The sequence below is a fragment of the Electrona antarctica genome (genome assembly GCF_951216825.1).
Source record: "Electrona antarctica genome assembly, chromosome: 18".
NCBI lineage: Eukaryota > Metazoa > Chordata > Actinopteri > Myctophiformes > Myctophidae > Electrona > Electrona antarctica.
Genome location: NC_136799.1, coordinates 15656240 through 15677737, shown reverse-complemented (window position 1 = coordinate 15677737; position 21498 = coordinate 15656240). Strand labels below are relative to the sequence as shown.

The window sequence follows — 21498 nt, the reverse complement described above, 5'->3', positions numbered from 1 at the left end:
GTTTTCTAAAATAAATATTTTCACGACTTTTCAAAAATAGCAGACCTACAAGCTCATAGCGCGCCACGCGCTATGAGCTTGTAGATCTGCTATTTTTCAATAGCTAAATTATAACATGTTTAAAACACCAAAAGGGGTTCCCGCCCAAAATGGGTTAACTGTCCTTTTGCGCAGATCACGCAAACCTCAGCAAAAAGAAAAGGACAATATCGATGGCCTCCAACTGTACACATTCTATTGTTTATTTTGTCTTAGTGCCATGTAAAGCACTTTGAATTGCCTTGTCAAAATGTGCTTTCTTGCCCTGCTACTTCTGATGAGCACATTTGCAGAAACCTAGATTGTATTGTAAGTAAAAGGGTGGGGGGGGGCCTGTGAGAGCAGATGTGGGATTGGGGTTATCAATTAGGCACCTCATGTCACAGATGTTCTGTTAAACCCAGCACTTTAAACGATATTGAACTGAACTAAGACCTTCAGGAGGCTCAACGCTGTACCCCAGCACCACCCCTGCTCTCACAGATCAAACCCATCCCTTACCCCTCCACTCACAACGTGCTGCGGATGCAATATAAGGTAGATATCGTCACTGCGGGGCGACTGTGGCTCAAGAGGTAGAGCAGGTCGTCCAATGATCCATGGGTCGGCGGTTCGAATCCCGGCTCCTCCTGTCTACATGTCGAAGTGTCCTTGGGCAAGACACTGAACCCCAAATTGCTCCCGATGTGCTGGTTGTACCTTGCATGGCTTCCGCCGCAATCGGTGTATGAATGTGTGTGTGAACGGGTGAATCTATGTAAAGCGCCTTGGATAAAGGCGCTATATAAATGCACCATTTACCATTTACTGTCGGGCTGAAACCTCATCTGCATATTTTAACGTTGTTTTTCATAAGTTAACATCCTACTTGATCATCCAGCGCTACACAAGTAGCACTTTTACAAGTTTTTGACATGAGGTTTCCGCACGACAGAGACGATATTATGTTATCTTGGTGAACAACAAAACCGTCATACCGACTCAAACGATAAAGCATAAATTCTACATTTGATTTCTACATCCGATCTAATTACAAACCACAATCATAAAGAAAGAACAAGAAAAAACTAAATGAATATTGGGAGACAAATATTCAAGTTGACAGACACTTTAATTGAGACGTGAGTGAACCTTATTAACCATGTGGGCATTTCTATGGACTTCCCCTCATCTCTACTTTAAAACGATACAAAAGAAGGAGAAAAAAAGCCGTATTGCGGTGAAGCCGTCTTGAAAGTAAGATACACTATTTACACTGAAAAAAACAAAAACTACGTTCATTTCCATTTGTTATCGTTGATGTTCAAGGGGGAAAAAATTATGAAATAAATAAGACTAGAAATGCTCATTTTGTCAACGTTCACAGCATGACAAATCATATTCAACTCAATGGTGGAGCCCCCGTGTGGTCGGTACAGACTTGACAAGATATTAGTAAGTAACTCAGTGATTATTGCCAAAAAGCCTTACTCTATACATTATAATATTCAATACATACTCTGCTGTATTTTGTTTAGAAAAAAAAAGAAAGACATTTGGAAACTGCTACTTGGATGATTGTACAGCTTAAATACTTCTAGATATATATATATTTATACTTTCGTTTTAAACCCTTTTGTTCATAGCTTTAACTCGTTGGCAACTTTGGAAGCGATGTTTTTGAAAGCGATGGATGAGCCAGATATCCGTTTGAACCTGACGCCGTTGAGTGACAGTCGTGGCAGCTTGCACACCTCCATCTCCCACTGCACCAGGTTCTCGGCGTGCCCGTCACCGTGCACGCACAGCAACAGGAAGCTCTCCTGCTGCTCGTAGTCGCAGTTGTTGGCGTCGAGCACCTTGCGAATCTCCCGCATGATGTCGCAGGGCTCCATGGAGCTGGTGGTCCTCATACTCCAAGTGAATCTGAGGGAGCGGGGTTTACCACTGTCTTTAATTTCCCCCTTCTGATCCCCAGGTACATGGCGACTGTCAGGGGAGACAAAGAACAGGATTAGTTCTCTTCTCTGTGGATTTGTAAAAAAGGAATGGCATCAAGATTAGGGATGCAACAGTTAATCAAACGAATAGATTTAATAAATTGGAAACTATTCCAAGCAATATTCACTGAGGACCGTGAGTTTTGTTCGATTAATCCGAAAAGTAATAAACACAATAATCGCTAAGAAAATAATCAACAGTTGCAGCCCTAATTAAGATGTCTGCCAGTAAGAGTTGAAGCCATTGGGGCAACATGAACAGAAAGGAAGAGGGTAGGAGATGTAATTTTGTAATGATTCCATTAAGTTCTTAGCTGCAATAGGCAGTCGATTCCAAAATGAACCAGCAACTTAACCAGAATTAATTTAGCAGACAATTTTATAATTAGTACAGAGAAGAGACTGGTTGGTTATCTGCCAAAGTCACTGGCAGATTAGACAAATGTAACAACCACAGACAAAATGTATAAGCATTTGATTCATTATGGTTGATGGGGATTTCTCACCCAGTAGATAAAACCCATGTTAAATTAAAAAGGTAAGTAGGGTGTTTTGGCTAGCTTTTAGTTTACAATACCAAAACATGCAACATTAGTGAACAAATGCATTAACACAAATGCAGCACCATGCAAAACTATAAACAACACACAGTTAACGCATGGCGCCTGACAACAGAACAAACATTAAAACAACTGGAGTAATTTCTGGAAACCTGTGACACAACCCAGAAGACACCACAGTGCAGGGAGGAACCAGGCAGCTTATGTTTTGACCGACAGATTGTACACGGAGAACATGAAAACAGTGACCTACTGGTCACTGGGAATGTAAACAGACAACCTCACCTTGAGCCCTCAGGTCTCCCGTTTCTCTCAAACTCGGTTGAGACTCTGGGAGCAAAAGTTGATGAGGGAGGGAAGAAAAACAAAAAGCAAAGTTGTGGTTTGTGCACAACAGATATGCATTTTACTTTATGTAAATAGTGAGTTTATTTTAGTAAACAGTGAATTGATGTGGAGCAAAGTGTTGTCACAGAAGAAAGAGGAAAAGAATAGTGAAGCCGAGTTGTGTAAAAAGAGCCTCTACCAGACACAGCGACAATGGAAGACATTTATCCTTCCATTAGGATCAATGGGAATGAAATAAAGAATGAAAACCCATCGATGATCAGTGGCAAATATAAACGCCTTCATGTGTTTTGTGAAGGTGAATAAAATAAAATAAAAAGCAGACAGATATAAGAAATGCTGTACAGAACATTCAACAGAGAGTGAGACGGAGATGCAGCTGATGGAGCGATGTGTTAAAGCACTGGTAGTTTCACAATCACCAGAACATAGATGTGACTTCCAGATACAATGTAAGAGATGTAGTGGGACAAAGACTTTAAAATCCCAAAATGACTACTGCAATTTCCATAGAACAAGGTAAAGGTATGAGTTTCATAATGTATTCTGAATCTGGACATGTTGTATTGTATAGTATAAATATATATTCTGTATTTCTTTTTAAAGGGTTGCCTTCATTGTAATCACAATTTATATTTGTACTAATATTTATTATTTTTGTCAAAATTGTGAAGCCCTGATATAAGGCAGTGTGTTAGGACACTGTTAATACAATGTAGTGTGTGTTACAGTGCATCATTGTACACAGTGAGGTTTAGGTGCTGGCATAGCAGAGACATGACCTGAATTTTGATCCACTGCGGACATTTCAGTAGTTGACATATACAGTAAGGTCAAACATCTACCCAAATATCTCCTGGTAACAAGATGTTCCTGACTGATTAGAGACAAATCTCCAAAAGTTGACCTCTGTAAATGAATTGATTATTGGAAGGAAAAGCAAAGCAGAGCCGTTGTGTGCCCATTTTGTCTTCTGTCCTCTGTTTGTCCCCTCCTGTCGCTGGGTAAAATATACCTGATAAGATTTGTCCTAGAAACGGTGAGACAATGCAGAGCGACTGTTAAATAAATTTGTAACCAAAACAAAATCTAAATTCCAGTGTCGAGCTAGCACCCCCACCATCTCCAATAGCACTTGGTTTTAGAGTTGTGTAAGGCTGCATGCAGTCCAGCCTGGAGCAGGGAGGAGGAGGGCGGCATGGGTTTCAAAGATCCTGTGGGATTCTGTGTTCTACGGCAATAGCAGAGGTTCAAGATACGGGCTGAGACTGAATCTTGGGGCAAGGAAGGAAGGAACAAGGAACTGTGGAATGCGTGACACACATGTGTACACAAAGACAAGGGACGCTGCAGGTCATGTGTGTTTGTGTTCCCTCTACGTAACCGTGACAGAGCTGACTGACTGGTGTGTGTGTGTGTGGTGGAGGGAGGGGGACAGATTTGAAGCGGTCCCTTACTCTAGATCTCCTTCTGCGACTTCCTACAACTCTCTATATCTGCTGCTCCTGAATCTGGAAGAAAAGATGGATTCTGAAAAAAGAGCATGGGTTTGAAAAATAAACATGAGAGCGAGAGAAAGAAATAGCGAGAAGAAAATGAGAAACAAAGAAACAAAGAAGTAAAGGGTGAGAAGGAGAAGAAAAACATTGAAAGAAAGCACAAGGAAGAATGAAATAACAAATCAAAGGGTAATAAAGAAAGAGTAAGAGAAAAAGGAAGAGATTAGTGACAAAGAGCAAGAAAGAATGATAGAAGGAATGCAAGAGTGAAAGAGAAAAAGAAAAACTAAAGAGTGATAAAGAATGGACATGGAAAGCCAAAGAAAGACTTGAAATGTCAAAAAAAAGAATGAAATTTCATGTACTCTTCATTTGCCAAGAATGGAGAGATGGCGACGAGGAAGGAAGGAAGGATCGAGCGATGGAGCGAAGAAAGAAAGAAAATAAACAGGCCAGATAGCTGGACAGAAGACTTACTAAGGGTCTTTGCTCCCTGGGCAGAGGGGACGGCAGGCCCTGATTTGCCTGTCTGCCTTTTGGCTGGGTCAATACTGACCCTAAGACACACGGTAGGAAGGAAGAGCAGGGACAGGTCAAAGGTTAAAGGGCACAGGAAGGTTAGGAAGACACACATCGAAGGCAGAAGAAGAAGAAGAAGAGGAGGAAGAGGAAGAAGAAGAAGAAGGGGAGGTAGTGAAGAGAGGAGTGAGTGAAGCTAGCCAACGCCAGAGAGGAGAAATGAGGATGTGGGATCACCAGCGCATTTGACTGATGACCAATTTGCCAAATGGATGGGAAGATGATAGACAGCAGATAAATCAAGTGAGGAAGATGAGGTGAAAGGAATGAGACAGGGACGCAGTGATGATGGCGTGATAGATGACAACAGAGCCTCTTGTCTAAAACAGATGACAGAGACCAATGACAGTTGATAGATGGCACTGGCAGGATGATGGAGCCAGTTTACCCTTCAGCCAGCCACTAGAGGGCACTGCTGTGTCTGGAGACATGGCCCACAAAACTGTGAGATAGGAGCGAATACCAGGTGATCCTCTTCAGTGCAATAAAGGAAAAACTTTAGTTTACACCAGTGGTTCTCAAACATTTACATTTCAAGAACCTCCATAAAGTGTGCAAATGGACCCATAAAGGTCGATTTGGATCCATTTGCACAACTTCAGAGTTTACAGACCTATAAGAGTCCATTTAGAAGCCCCCCATAGAACCCTGCAGGTCACACTTTGAGAACCACTGCGTATACACGTTGTCATGACAATAAGCCCACTCCTCCTCAGGTACAACATCTGTATTTGTATTCATACCCAGAGTTTAGAGCCTTTTCCATTGTAGATTATATTGAGATTGGAGACAATTTCTGCTTGCTTGTGTTGTAACCGTATCCATATTCTATTCCAGCCTCAGGGATTTAATAAATCTCATCTGGGAAGCATCCAGGTTTTCTCAGCCAGACACCAAACATATCATGTAGGCACAGACCCAAGTGTGACATCATCCCCTTGGTCTACACCCGCTTTCCTGTTTTTCACATTAGTGAAGTGAAAACCCAAAGGACAAATAGAGCCACGAATCATCAGTGTTGTGAAAATCTGACCTCTGGATCAGGATCTGTGGCAAAAACATCACTTATTTGACCAGATTTGTTCCCGTTGATGATGATGCAGTGGTTCAGAAATAACCACCGCATGGAACCATGCATATTAGAGGCTTCCTCCTTTAACTACTCTAGTCGTCCTCTCAGCTTTCCTGTCAAATCTAGAAACAGGAGAGCAGTAAACACTGGTTGTATATGATTCACTGTTGCGCCAGATAATCTCTTTAACACAAGTCTTAAAAAAAATATATATATATATAAATGTATATATATATATTATATATAGCAAAAAGCAATACAAATGTCGTTATTTTCAAAAATATATATATATATGAAAATAACGACATTTGTATTGCTTTTTGCTACACAAAAGGTTACTCAGTTGAATCTCCATTTGGGTATGAGTAAAGTTAATCAAATGTAAGCAAATCTAAATCATCTACTGTCTTGAGTGTACATTTTGTGCTAAAGTCATTGCGGCTACATGATGCCAAAGGGAACATATTTGCTCTGTATAGATCACATAGACAGTGAGCAACACGCTGCCACAACCAAAACCACATACGTACTGCTAGTATCAAGGCTGCAACACAGAACCCTTTTTAACATCATGTCACAGTCTCCAGTGTGTATTTACAACAGTAAACTCACTCCACACAGTTCAATACTTAAATCATTAATGTGGTGAAAAGGAAAAAAACAAAACAGCAGCTGCAGAAGCGAACCCCATGCATGCATTGGCGATTGATTAGTGGCAGGCTAGTTTTGTTTGTTCTGCGTGGTTGTGTATGGATGACACCTAGCTCATTGGAGAAGGCTAATAGGCCCTGCCTCCCAAATCAGTTGTCTCTTTACTCAGAGTCGTCTCTCTGGCCAATAACAGCTTACTTAAGACACAAACTGGTACATGTGCGACGGAGGGAACCGTGAATGCAATCTGTCAGTTCAACCCAACACCACACCAGAGTGCCTCCACTAATCAGGACACATTCAACCAGAGAGGAAGTAATGAACTCAGCTGGTGTAGTGTTTCTTTGAAATGAAATCCTGCAGACACACAGAGCCTGATTTATATTTTATTTGTGGTAAGACTGTGACTGTGTCACTGACAGAAAATAACTGAATTTCACTGTGAAAGTAAACTGAAAACCTGTTATTTACATTGAGCGACATGCTCATAAGACAAAGAATAAATTATAGCAGGGATTCCTCCTATCCCTGGTCCTAAGGGATCACTACCATTTCTGGTTTTATATCCTACCAGGTGTTGACTGGATTCACCTGGTTCAAATATTCCCTAATTTGACTCTACTAGAAGGACAAGGCTATAAGCGATCTCCAAGGACCAGTAAGCACTACTCTGTTGGTGCATGACTGCACCTACTGCCTACAAACTACAAAGCTGTGTGTGTGTGTGTGTGTGTGTGTGTGTGTGTGTGTGTGTGTGTGTTAGTAGGTGAAGCAGTTAGCAGCCAACGGCTTTAGGAGTTAAGAGTTGAGTCGAGTTGAGTAAAGTTATTTGTTTTCACTTGTGCACAGAGCAAAGGCAAAGGACAAAGGTCCTACCTTTTGGTAAACCTGAATGACATGTTTCTACAACAGAAACCAGACAAGGGAACAGTGAAAATGGTGAAGGAGGAAGTGAAGGGGAAAAGATTATGAGAAATCTGAATGAGTGAACAAAAATGGAGTGATTGGAATCAGCAACAGTGAAAAGAGGAGCAGTTTCGTACAACTATCAAAGGTGTTGATTTCAATTCCTCATTTTAGATCAGTCATCTCAGAACAGTTGTCACTAGCCTGGCTGCCTGCTCTGTATACTAGGATTTTTTTTTTTTTTACGCTCATTCACGGACAACATTCAGTTAAGAGTTACCAATCATTTAAAATGTATTATATTTATTTTACAAGTCAATAATTATTATTATTAACATTCAGTTTAAAGTTACCAATCATTTAAAAAATTGATATTTATTTTACAAGTCATTAATAATTATAATAATAATAGTAATAATAGTGTACTTTACACACACACAGCGTTTCAATTCAGTCCAATGTAAAATAGATCAATGTCTTCATCGGGCAGCCAGGATAGGACAAATACAGTTTAAGAATCAATCACATTCTACAGCACAATGAGCGACCCCTCCCAAAGCATGTAATTAATGACGCTAATTCTATGATTGGGTTTTTAATTGGTACAGAGGGAGTCACAGGGGATTCTACTGTTAACAGAAGGGTTGGGGTCTATGCATTTCCTACTCAGTCCACTAAGTCAGCAAATAAATATTCTTTTTATCCATGAAGTAAATAACCAACCAATGTGATTTGAATAAAACAGTGGTTCTCAAAACACATTAACCACCCTATTTTATACTTTGGCTTTTCGAAAGTAGCTAATCTAGAAGCTCACAATGTGTCGTGATGCGAGGAGTGCATCTGGAGTAGATCTGCGAAATCTACTATAGATCTATACTATAGATCTAATATAGATCTATTTCAAATTAGTTTCTTTTTTCGAAAAAATTGGGAAAATCTCAGATTAAATCTGGGGGCTTTGACATAAAATATTTGAGAACCACTGGAATAAAAATATATAATAATAATAATATACAATTTGAGTTTGAATTTATCCATTGTCATGAATGAGCAGAAAGAGGCCTAAACCCCAACCCCGTCATAAAGGCACATAGACAAAGCAGCGCACACCGTTAGCCTTCCGGTTTACAACCTGGGTAATAACCGAGCTACTCCACCAGGCCTTGTAACGACAAACATCCCACCAGCACCTCAATCTGCCTTACCTGCGCGTGAGCTTGGACGTGAGCTTGGTGAAGAGATTGCTGGTGCCGCGGCTGCGTCCCTGGGAGAGGGGCGTGGCGTCGTGTGAGAGGGTGGGCGACGCCGGGGGTCCGTTGTAGGTGGCCGTGCGTCGGTCCCTCAGCTGGCCCCCGTGGAAGGTGCTGCGGGTGGCGGTGCTTCGTGGGAAGCGTAGCCTGTCGGGCGTGGTGGCATTGGAGATGCTGTGGGTGGACGTACCCGGGTTCCTCTGGGTGCCGCCGGGAGACACCGCTACGGTGCTGTGGTAGAGACGGTGGGGGTTAGAGGTCAAAGTGGAACATGGAGAAATAATCACATTGTGGATTGTAGAAGTCATGGATAGCCAGGGTGACTACATTGTCCCCATTTTGGGCAATTTCTTTTTTTCTTTGTCCAAATTTGAGCTTGTAGTGAACAATTTTTGCTATTCGTATGATGAAGTATATAGAGTTATTAAGTGGTTACAATCTACTGTGCTGTACCATAACAACCCTAGGACCAGTATATAGGTACGGAACAGTATCTTGGTGCAGAGGAAAACCTCTGGCTGCCGTCACACTCCCATTGAGTCTTCATATTTATGACATGGATTTCTGGCGTCTCTTCATTCCACTGACTTCGAGGTTAAGTGAACCTGGCCTGTTAGATGTTAAACCGAGGGTGGGAAAATTACTTGGGTATCTATCTGGTAGAAAAGCCAAATTTAACAGTGCGACGTTAAGATGTATCCAGCATTAAAGGGGATGTAAGTGATATATCTTTTTGTTAAAATAAGTGTTAGTTCTCTATATTGTATATTCTAATAGTAATCATTGAGTGAATCATAGAGTATTCAATAACAGGGTTTCCATCTCCACGAATTTTCAAGTCGGGATACCAATTTCATCCAATCAGTAGAGAGATAAAAGAGGTCAAATTGGAAGTGATGAAACAAAGAAATGAGCAGACACATTTTGAATTGTAACAATATTAAAATAGAAGCTGATAAATTGGTTCTCTTAACTAAAAAAACCTAAAAACATTTTCTTTTAACCAAAAGAATACCACTTATAGCACCTATAATTTAACGTCCTGAGTGTCAAGCTTAGACCGTTCTCTTAAACGATGCGAGTTGTGGTATACCTATTCAGTTGGAAACGAAACAAAAACAAGGCTGACTGAGGGGGCGGGACGGTAGAACTACAGAGTAATGAGTGAGTGACAGATATATCTGGACCTTTGTGATGAAGGGTCCAGCTGGGGGGGAGGGGGGCTCAGAGTTCAAAGTTCAGAGCAGAGGACTGAGGAGAGACCAGGATCATAGCTGTTATTGCAGTGTTTCCTATGCAGAGCTTTGAGAGAGCAGCTGAGAGATTCTCTGTTTTGTGGTTGATGATAGATGACTGACAGACTCAAAAAACACACCTGCAAACTGGATTCAGGATATTCTTGTTCAACAAATGGTTTCAAAAAGTATGAATCAGACACCTTAAATCCAGAATGCGACCACAGTCCATTAGCCCTTCAAGTCTCCCTTCACCCAACCCTTGGTTGAAATACCACATTAGAAGCGTTTGCCTCTATTCTCCTCAGCCAAGCGGTGAAGTCCATGGTTTAGTTAGGAGGTTAAGACGAGCAGCGTAAAGCAGCTGGATGTTGGGGTTGACTGTGTGGATTAGCGAGGGGAGTGGGAATGTGGGGGTGTTTGAGAAACACGAGAGAGAGGAGACAGACGAGGGGCGAGATCTGCAGTCCCTGCCGTCTTACTTGGGCGTGCAGTAGTCCAGCTCGTAGTAGGAGTGCGGCAGAGTGGCCCACCCTGCCTGGCAAGCGTACAGAGGGCCAACGGTTTGATACCTCATCCGCACCGAACTGGACGAGGCACCGAACGCGCCGGGCGCAAAGGCAGACGAGGGGCTAGTAGTCGCACAAGCCATCTCAGTCATGCTGCTTGATCAACAGCAAACAACAACAGAAAAACCCAAACAGGTAGAATTGAAAAGTAAGTAAGAAAAGACAAACGGAAGAAGAGGGGGGAAAAGTAACATAATAGAAACACAAGAAAAAGAAAACAAATGGGGTCCTTAACCTCATTAACCTCCAGGTGTTTTCTCTTAAACCAGCGGAAACAAACCTTTAGACCTGAAGCCAAACCGTTTGGAATGGCAAGACAAAAAAAAAAAAAAAAAACACAAAACTGAAACGTACCTGTTCTCTTTCCCATTAGGAATAACTGACAGGCGGTCTGTGTTGTTTCTGTCGCTACAGACATACGTGTTCCTCCTGGTCATGCCTGCTGACGCGGTGTTATTCTACACACACACAACAGAAGAGTAGAGGCAATCAGTTAGTAGTTCATAGACAAATTCATAATTAAAAATCAGTCAATTTCCAAGTGATCGAAAAAATAAGTAAATATAATAGATGTAATCATTCAATCACACACACACACACACACACACACACACACACACACACACACACACACACACACACACACACACACACACACACACACACACACACACACACACACACACACACACACACACACACACACACACACACACACACACACACACACACACACACACTATCTTACACTGGGGCCAGTGGTGGCTCCCTTCTTGCGGTCTGGGATGTCAGCCTTGTTGGGATTGTTAGCATTCCCCAGCAGCGGGCTGCCAGGGGGAACTGCACGACTCCCCGGGGTGCCTGGCTTACGAAGCTGAACACCCCCGGTCTCCTCCTTCACACTGTTCTCCGCCGTAGTGGTCTGACTCCGCTTGGGGTGGCCTGTCCCGCCAGTGACGTTTTGACCAACTGGAGAGGAAAGGAGAGCCGTCATTTATTTTGTGGCTTTTCTTCCTTCCGTGAAGAAGAGAAACGGGAACGGAGTGAACGAATGACATGTGACACGTCTTTCTGGAGAACAGCTCATCCAATCAACTTCACATCCAACACTGCACTTGCATGTGTCCTCTGCAATAAACCTGCCTAGTGTGAAGTCGATCGGATGCACGGTTCTATAGATATGGAAATTGGAAAGACAGACATACAGAGATTCCTGGAATGTATCGACTAGTCTGCAGTGCCTGGCAGTGCATGGCTGATTGCTTGGGGGTTGTCCCTTCACAGCACATGCTCATGAATATTAATGTAGGTGTTCAGCGGCGCACGTGGCTGTTCGGACTGAAGCCATCTCTCAGTCTCCACTGATTTGAGCAAACACACTTCTCCTTTTAAAATAAAAAGTAATACAATATTTTAATGCTCAAGAAAGCAAAAACATTGAAAATAATTATTTTGAGACAGACATTATAACCACAGACATACTCAATTATATTACTACATTTCCAATTATAGTATTAATCAGAATGTGTAGATAAACGTGTTTAATCCTGCTCAAGTACAATGATAACCACATACCAGGTAAAATAATAGGCCAAATGAGTGAAATTGCCACATTTGTCTGGTATAGGAGCACCACAAACAGAAGCAGTCAATGCTTCAAGTCAATCCCATGGAGGATTTTCATTCAAGCAATGCCTGGAGGAGAAGGGCTACTATGTTCATTTTTATTTAACAGCAATTATCTATTGTAATTAAACACAGTGAAGTATGCCTTCTGTGCCAAGTCGGTGTCGTGTGGATGGTGCCGTAACCGATTTATGCCCAGAGTCTAGTTTTACTAAGGCCAGGTGTGAGTTATGTTGAAACAGCAACCACCCACACCACAGTGGGCAGACTGGGCACTGGGCATTTAAATTTGTTAGTCTTCAATGTCAAGCAGATTTATTTTTTCTTTCTCTGAACAGCAGAGGCCATTAGACTTTATGATGTATAGGCAGGTTTGCCAGTGGTCTCAGCCTCGTTTGCATACTCACCTGCCACCGTCTCCATGGCTTTGGCATTAGTCTCAACTCTAGCTCTCTTTTAGGTCTATTCACACAGGACTAGTATTGCGTGGAAACCAAGAAGCTTTATTTCCTACCCATGTAGATACAGCAAGTCTGTATTTTACTCAAACTTACTGAAACTATGTATTAAATTCAACTGGTTAAGGTTCCATTTGTACATTTTGTGTCATTCCATTTCGACATTCCACATGAACTATTAACCCACACTAAAGCATTTAATCATATGCTTTATGATCCACTTTCTATTGGCATTACATTTTAAGGCCAGTAGAGGGCTCCTGAACTCAATGCCAATAATAGAAATGTGCAATATGTTGCCACTCAAGATATATTGAGCTACTATTCACATCCAAGACAAGTATATACTGTAAACACACAATATATCAATATTATACTTATTTTAACCCATTTTGACCTGAGATCAGATTAAAAAAATGTCTTCTACATCCTGACAGTTTTCTGAAAAAGCTATGTTTCTATGTCAGTCGTTCTTCGATTTTTCAAAAATAGCAGATCTACAAGCTCGTAGCGCGCCACTCGGTGGCGCGCTATGAGCTTGTAGATCTGCTATTTTTCAATAGCTAAAGCATAACATAATGCTTAAAACCAAAAGGGGTTCCCGCCCAAAATGGGTTAAAGATGGCATCTGGAGTAAATAATGAAATATGATGAGGTCCTTCCTCACTCAAGCTGGTAGCATTGGCTTATCGGTTTGGTATAAACAAGAGGGAGGGTTGACTTGCTTGGCTTGAAATATTGATGTTCTCACTGGAACAAGTGGATCTACACAGGCTATTATGACCTCCTAGACAGATTTGATCTTTGGGTCTTGTAATCCTCCTCTTGAAGTTGAGACTGCATGGACATAGTATATCACGTGAGGCCACAGCGTCACTCCTCTTTCCCAACACTTAGGCCAACAGCAGGTCATTGGATGCGGCATGCGGAAGTGGATTGTCTGAGCATCAAACGCTTTGGTGCAGAGACTACAGTACATTCCACGAGCTCTTTGGCTAGCCTATGTGGCCAAAATGATTCTAATTCACTGGCTATAAATGTAAAATGTAACAGGGGGCAATGCAATATGTTTTTAGCCAACATACGGGAAAATACATTTTAAAGTGGACAAAATATGTCAAACATATATTGTGAAAATGGATTTGGAGGCTAATATAATATCATATAATAATATTTAAATAAATACGGGTTATCTCACCTTGTTCGCTGTAGCGCCTTTGTTTCTGGTTGGAAGAAACATTCCTCTGGACTTTGAGGTGAGATGGAGACTGGCCATTGAGCTCACTGTTGGGTCGAGGCTTGGCTAGAGACAGGTTACTGCTGGAGGCTGACTCACCGGGCTCCAACTGGGACAGAGAACCCACACCACCCACACCACACACACAGATCAGAGAAATAGACACATTCACATTTGTGTGCATATTGTATGTATAACACACAATATACCAACAACAGAGAAAGTGAAGTGGTTTGTACCTCGGAGGCCTTCCTGCCCAGGAGCAAGTACGTGGCTGTGATCTCATCGTACTTCATCTTGGCCAGAGATTCCTGGATCTCCTCCAGGTTATAACCCATCCCCACCATCACATCTGCACACAAGGGAAACACAGATTCAAATGCTTATTATATGCCATGATATACCCTACGTGATATACTCTACTCACCCTCATGAGTAGGGTGTAAAACGTACCAAAAAAAAGATAAAAAGTCTAACCACACCATCTCATCTGCAGAAAGGCCACAAGCATTGGGTTCTGTTAAAACTCATCGACTTCGAAGAGAATAACTAAGATCCAGACAGCTGCAAGGTACAGAGGCGAATATATTGTATATAACATGGCTTTTTCCCCAGATACACCATTACAAGAATAGACCTGACCTTCTTAATTATAAAGAAAAACATTCTGCTTATTAACCAAAAGCGATGTATGCTTACAACTAAGCAAAACCTGTGATTACCAGCCAAATTCCCTCTGGTCAGACAAAACCACAATCACGGATGTTGTGAAAGCCATTTAAGTAATTAACTAGTGAATACCGGTATGTTATCCATTGCTGTGCAATTATCTCTGTGCAGGCTTTTTAACTAATGTTTCCTACACATTGGAGAAAGGAACCGCAAGCATCCAGTTAAAACGAAACAAATGCTGTTGCCCCTCTGCTCAGTGCCTTGTGAATATCATCTAAAGAGTTGATGGTTAATGAAACCACAAGTGTGCAGATGTTGTTAAGCTAATGAATGATGTCGTGCTACAGCCCACCCTCAGCTGGGACTCCACATACAGTTGGAGGCCATCGATATTGTCCTTTTCTTTTTGCTGAGGTTTGCAGATCTACAAGCTCATAGCGCGCCACCGAGTGGCGCGCTACGAGCTTGTAGGTCTGCTATTTTTGAAAAATCGTGAAAATATTTATTTCAGAAAACTGGAGGATTTAGAAGGATTTTTTAAAATTTTGAGGTCAGGCCTAAATGGGTCAAATGATAAGGGACAATATCGGTGGCACCCAACTGTATATTCGTTTTGCTGTTTCCGACTAGCTTTGTGTCTTCATATTGCCATGTTTAAATGCTGCATTCCCTCCTCAGGACCCCGGAGCGATAATATGGAGCATCATAACACAGTCATACCCATGACCATATGGCTGATGTGTTGTGCATATTCCATTTCCATTTGTGGGGTTGTGTGCATCTTTTCGGCTGTGGATTTCCTGCCCAGTGAATGCTTTATGCAAATGGAGCAATGGAGATCCCAGAGGGAGGTTATGGTTTATTAAATGAAGCAAAAACTCTTCGGGGCTTCAGAATGACTCAGTGGAGCTCAGGTGATATTACTCTCCCACTGCACGAATGAGCGTGCGTGCGTGCGCGCGCGCACGCACGCACGCACGCACGCGCACACACGCACACACGCACACACACACACACAAAATCGATCCCTTTTCTGCCCTCTAGCTCGATCAGTCAGCAGAAGACAGGTGCTGACAATAAGCGCATGGCTGCAGACGCACATATACACATGTACACACACGCAAATATGTACTTGCACACGCTCCTCTGACGTGCGCTGGTTTCCAGCCCCAGTCAGCCACTAACAGAGCTCACGTTGAGCGGAGCATGCCAGGTGGAGCTACACACTGGTCTTGGAACAGATATTTGTCTAAGTGAGCGCTCCACATTACCTCGCTCCACCTCTCCCTCTCTCCCCCCCCTCCCTGCCTGTGAGGATGAGAAGGGCAACTGCGACAGACACATATGCTTTGTTATCCATCTATCTACCGACCTATCCTTCCCTATCAACGCATCACACCGTGAATTTGTACAACTATCCCTCACTTAAAGACTGCAGAACAACAATAACTGATTTGCATCGAGGTCCACAACAGGTATGCTTACTCAGCTATAGTCAATACTTTGTTGGAAAAAAATAAAATAATAATAATAATAATAATGAATGAATGATGGTAAAAAAATATACCAAAAAATACTTTTAGCACAGGTTCACATTTTTATTGTGTCATTTCAGTCTCCTAATGCCTTTCGACATAATACCTTAAAACTTGCACCATGGGCGTGGGCACACAAAAATCGATGAGGAATCCAACACATCAAACCTCATCTTTCTATGTCTCTCCTTTCCTGAGATATGACTGATTGTGTAACCTCTACTTCATCCTTGATTATGACCTTGACATGCCAAAAAGTGAAATATCTCTTCAGGGCAGCCAACAAACCATTCCTACTACATTTCATGAAAATCCATTGGAGTTATTTTGTTCACAGACTAACAGACGGATACACAGACAGGAGTGATTACAATACCCTGTCATGCACTGGGCAGGAATCATTAGAACAGTTTGTATCTGTCAAAGTATCTTTTGTTTTATTGTATCTTTGTACCATTATTCGTCCGTTTTAAAGCAAAAATGAGACACAGGAAAGAGGAAAGTGGCCACTCCTTTTTTCCCCTCACCAAATCTCGTCGCTGAAAATACCCCATTTACAAGGCCAGAACACATGACATTTGGGACACGGTGTGAGCTTGAAGATCTGCTATTTGCACCGAATGTTCACCCCCCAGAATAAGGACTCTAGGGTCCGTGCAGTGCAGTGCAGTGGGAGGGATTCAACCATGCAACATTCTCCCCAAGCAAGCGTGTTCTAGCATGGAGTACATGTGGGCTAGTGCTGAGTGCGGTAAACTGCCTGGATACGTTTCCGTTTCAGAGTGCTAAGAAAAAATCCATAGCGTCACAGCCCTACATAACAGCTTCATCAAAGCAGCAGGGAATTCACTTTTACTGAAGAGAGAGCAAGAGAAAAAGAGAGATGGGGAGCTCCCTGTAACGTGCTCCGACTCTCTGATTAGGAACAACATGTGATGCCGCCTCTTAGCCCCCACCCCCCCTCTCTCTCTCTCATTAATTTATCTCTTCACGACCCTCCCTCTCTGGCTCCATTTCTCTTTTGCCTTTCTCTCCTCTTCCTATCTGTGTCATTCACCCATCCCTCCTTTTTCCCCTCACTTTCTCCTCTTTCTCTCATCTTATATCGGCTTCATTAGTTTCTGTTCATTTGACTTCCTTCTCTCATACATTTGTCTTCCTCTGCCGTTTTCTCTCCATCTACTCCACAAGAATCATCTCAGCATTCATCCCTTTCACTCTTTCCATTTCATCCTTCTAATCAGTCTCTCTGCATCCTTGTTCATCCCTCTTGACTTCATCCGCTTCCTCTCATTGTTCTCTGCTCATCTCTCTCTCTCTCTGTCCTCATTCTTTCTCTTTATTTATCAGCATGTTTCATGTCTCTCTTTAAAAGTTCTGCAGTGTTGAAATATTGGGAGCAGTTCAGCCATTCTGTTGTTGCAGCAGTTATCAGGATGTATTGAGCATATAATTACATTAGAGAATAATGGATAACGGTATTATCATCAATCTATAAATGTCTCTGTAACGTTTGCAATGCACATAACTCGAGAACCGTTCGTCCCACCGACTTCAAATTCGACATACGCGACATACACCCACACCCACACCCACACACACACATTACCTATTCTCTTCTGGTCTGTAATGTCCAATTCTGGTTCAGTGAAGGGCTTGAGCTCATCTTCATCAAAGCCTGCGTTGATCCAGCGGTCCTTCATAATTTGCTGGAAATTAGAGAATGACACATCGAGACTATGATACAGATGTACATTAGCCGGGCACCAGTTAACTGCAATATTATTGGGACTGCGAGTGTTGCATTTTCCTGTGCTTCTGTAATAAACATGGAGTGTGCTTCAAATCCCATCAGTGGAGAAAGATTGACCTCTGAGTTTCTCGTGTAAACGGGACTAAACGCCCATGTGGGAGTTAAACTCCCGGGTGGGAGCACACAACTCAACTTTAGTGTTACATTAATAAAACCATTCAAACGGGGAAAGCATTTTAGATGTTAGGCATTGGCTTTTCAAAAATAGCAGTTATACAGCTAAAAATAGAAGCTGTGAGCTTCTACGTCTGTTTTTGACCTGAAAGTGTGAGGACTACTGATTTATAAAGCATTTGTAGAATCAACCTCTGGTCTTAATGGGTTGATTAAAAAGGTGCAAATACGTAAGCTCTAAAACGCAGTGGGTTTTTAATTAAACAGTCTATTGTGTAACAGAATGTGTTATCAGCATGCACTATGGTTTTTGTTTTGCTGTCCATCACCTGCCTACTGGGTCATCATAAAGAGCTGAGATAAGACATCTGTTCACTGTGTGATCTAATGAATCAGTGTAAGGGTTGCATTGATTAGAAAGACCACCCCTTCACAGCGTGAACTAGGCCGGTCATGTGGCTACTGGTGTGGAGACATTTCACTGACACATGGTCCTCTTAACCCCAAAATCAACCTAGTTGCGCGCTGGCTCCGCACACAGAGCTCACAACGTGAGCTTAGAAATCTGGTGAACGACACGACGAGCAACCAAGTATAACTCAGGCTTTATATTCAAGTCAGACACATTCAACTTAATTCACTTATGTATCGACTGTTTCCTTCAAACAGACAGAATGGGAACATTGCTATGCCTTTGATATGGAGGGTCTTGCGCTATACGGCCCGGGACTCTGCCTTTGAGTCTAATCAGGTTAAGTGATCATGTTGGAAGTTAATACAAATGATGTGCCATAATAAAGCTGGGTATCAAATTGTGCATTGCACTTCATTGCATCACAGGGCGTGGCAGAGCAGAGGTGGTGGTGTTAACATGGGTAAGCTAAGCACGTAAAATAAAAAACAAAAAACAATGTGATGGCCTAGAAACTAGAATGAGAACATTTGCATTTGAAATGGACAAGACCATTTTTAGATTTTGCTCCCAAGGAACACTGCATGCCGGTAGCCAAATATGTGCCATAACTGTGTTGTCCCCGATCTCATCGGCACAAATGTGCCACTATCACATCTTACCCAATCTCAACCGTTTCCCATGTTTTCACAATTCACCCTTTGTCAGCCGTCTGATTGGTCCCTGACTGACTAACCAGCAGGCTCTTTCTGCCTGGTTCCGCCTTGTTTACCGGTATATTGAATTTGCTAATTTGCTTAAAAACAAACCATGCTGCACCTGTGATGTTCCTTTTTACTGACACCAAGTTTAAAAAAAGAATTGAATGCACAGAATATCAATATGAAGCAACTGAAAAACATGTTATTTCATGTAGTGGATGGAGAGAGAGGAATTTTGTCCAACCACGAAACGGCAACCAATGGGTGCGAAGAGGGGCACAACTACGGGCGGGCCTTGACAAAGGGTGAATTGTATCATTATATTTATTTATTGTTATTTTTCTACCACAAATTCTCAACTGACAACAGACCACACAAAGGAGGAAACAAAATCTGTAAGGAACTGAATGGAAGACTGATGATGCACAGAGAGAAAGAGAGAGAGAGAGAGAGAGAGAGAGAGAGAGGGAGGCCTCAACACACTCGGACAAAGATGACTTGTGTGTGAGAGTACTGGAGAAGATGCAGGGTGGATGCAGGGGTCAGGAAGTGGTGGAGGAGTTGATGGTAGATACAGGAGAGGTGAAGGCATTCTCCAGCTGGCTGTGGGCATTCTGATGTGGTTCAAATTTAAAATAGGTCATATTTACATTCTGTAGGTCCTCCCTCACCTCCAGAGTGCCCCTCTTAGCCGGGTTGAGCACCAGGAAGCGTTTGAGGAGGTTCTCGCAGTCTGTGGACATGTAGAACGGGATGCGGTACTTCCCTCTGAGAACCCTCTCCCTCAACTCCTGTAGGCGGAGACAAGGATAAGAAGGAGTCAGCGATATAATACATCTGTGTATTCCTCAATGTTTCGCAAAAATAATTGCTAGTTCATCATTAATCTCCAACTGTGGAAGTAATTGTGTTATGGTGGACATGTTGAAAGAGAACTCTCCCTCCCTCAACTCCCATGGAGAGGACAGGGGCAGTTTAACAAGACTTTTCCCACAAGGGTGTGAGTCATTTGGTAACGACTAAGATGGGAGAAAAAAAGCGGGGAAAGAACTGTTCCATGGTGTAATTGATAAAGTGTCTGTGAGAGAATGTGTTTGTGATGAAATATTTCAGTGCTTTTGTAAGGAATGATAAGAGTGTGGAAATCTGTTGTACAGGGAGGAGACGTGGACTACAGCAGGAAAAGGCCCTGGATGGTGTCTACACAAGAATACTACGAAGGGTACTTGATGTATGCATTGGAGGATCACATTATAAACGCGGACCAGGGACAAGGTCAGAGAGAGAAGGATGGCACCCAGCACTTGTAGCGAGCAAACTGACACTTTGGGAGTTAAGCCCTTGCAAGGCGCAGCTAGAAGGGGAAAGAGTCAAACGACCTACCAATGAATCAAAGCAGCAGGCAAGACTAAAGAGATACAACAGGGAGTGCAATAAATAAACATCATTCTAAAACATATGAAACAATAGCACAAAACCAGATATAAATACAAAGAGGTTGGGGACTGGACTAAAATGATGCAGTGATCAGAGTTGAAATGCAGCAGCGTTTTGAATGAATAGCAAAGAGTACGAGCGGTCAGCTTCAATAGAGTATGCACATGCATGATTTTCCCAGCAGGACACGCCCCCCTCATCTAGACTGAGTGGCAAAACATTGAGCAGCATGGAGTGTTGGAGTTTGGAAGCGCTCGTTGGAAATCACTCAACCGTCCTGCTCTCAACCGGTTTCACTAAACCCGTTTCACTCAACCCGTTTCTAAATGTCACATAATGCAGGAGGCAGTAAAATGTTGTGTTATTGAAAACAAGCACTCCAGAACTCTGACACTTAGACAAATAATCAAATGCAGGGCATTTCTTGACAGAAAGTAGCTCATAACGTTTCTATGGTGGATTTTTATGAAACAAAAACTTTGCAGATAGAAAGAGGATAATTCAAGCTTTTTGTACAGCTGCAATGTTGGTGAGTTTAACATTGTTTAATGGAATCAGACAGGACTTTTCTGTTTGGATGAATGGGCTGTCATGGCCAGAAAGTAGTTTTTTGCCACTCAGTGGGCGTTCCCGCATAACTTCCAGGTACGATGATGTCATGTGCATACCCTCTATAGACCACACGGCATTGATTTGTTTGAATGTGATTGGTGGATGCACAAGTCAGCTGGGCTGATCAGCTGATGCATGTGCGGCTTCAGTGCAGTGAGTGCACTGCCTGAACAAACGCAAAGCTTCATTTC

The 21498-nt window shown here is 42.3% G+C and overlaps 1 protein-coding gene across 15 annotated transcripts in view; it reads right to left on the bottom strand.

The window, feature by feature from the left end:
• Positions 1 to 1131: 1131 nt before the first annotated feature.
• Positions 1132 to 21498, bottom strand: part of mark3a (MAP/microtubule affinity-regulating kinase 3a) — a 44247-nt gene continuing 23880 nt past the window's right edge. The window contains exons 9-20 of one of the 15 annotated variants that reach the window (XR_013792313.1): positions 19909 to 20049; positions 17828 to 17927; positions 14251 to 14363; positions 13973 to 14120; positions 11439 to 11659; positions 11045 to 11148; positions 8842 to 9117; positions 7604 to 7630; positions 4903 to 4982; positions 4384 to 4456; positions 2864 to 2908; positions 1917 to 2007 (exon numbers count right to left, since the gene is read on the bottom strand). Coding sequence is in view for 11 of the 15 variants with exons in the window: in XM_079528587.1 (XP_079384713.1) it covers positions 1659 to 2007; positions 2864 to 2908; positions 7604 to 7630; positions 8842 to 9117; positions 11045 to 11148; positions 11439 to 11659; positions 13973 to 14120; positions 14251 to 14363; positions 17828 to 17927; positions 19909 to 20049 (1524 nt within the window). In the remaining 4 variants the exon portion in view is untranslated. Of the gene's footprint in view, positions 2008 to 2863; positions 2909 to 4383; positions 4457 to 4902; positions 4983 to 7603; positions 7631 to 8841; positions 9118 to 11044; positions 11149 to 11438; positions 11660 to 13972; positions 14121 to 14250; positions 14364 to 17827; positions 17928 to 19908; positions 20050 to 21498 lie in introns of all 15 variants that reach the window. The other 14 variants (XM_079528597.1, XM_079528595.1, XR_013792314.1 and 11 more) reach the window with 14 other exon arrangements.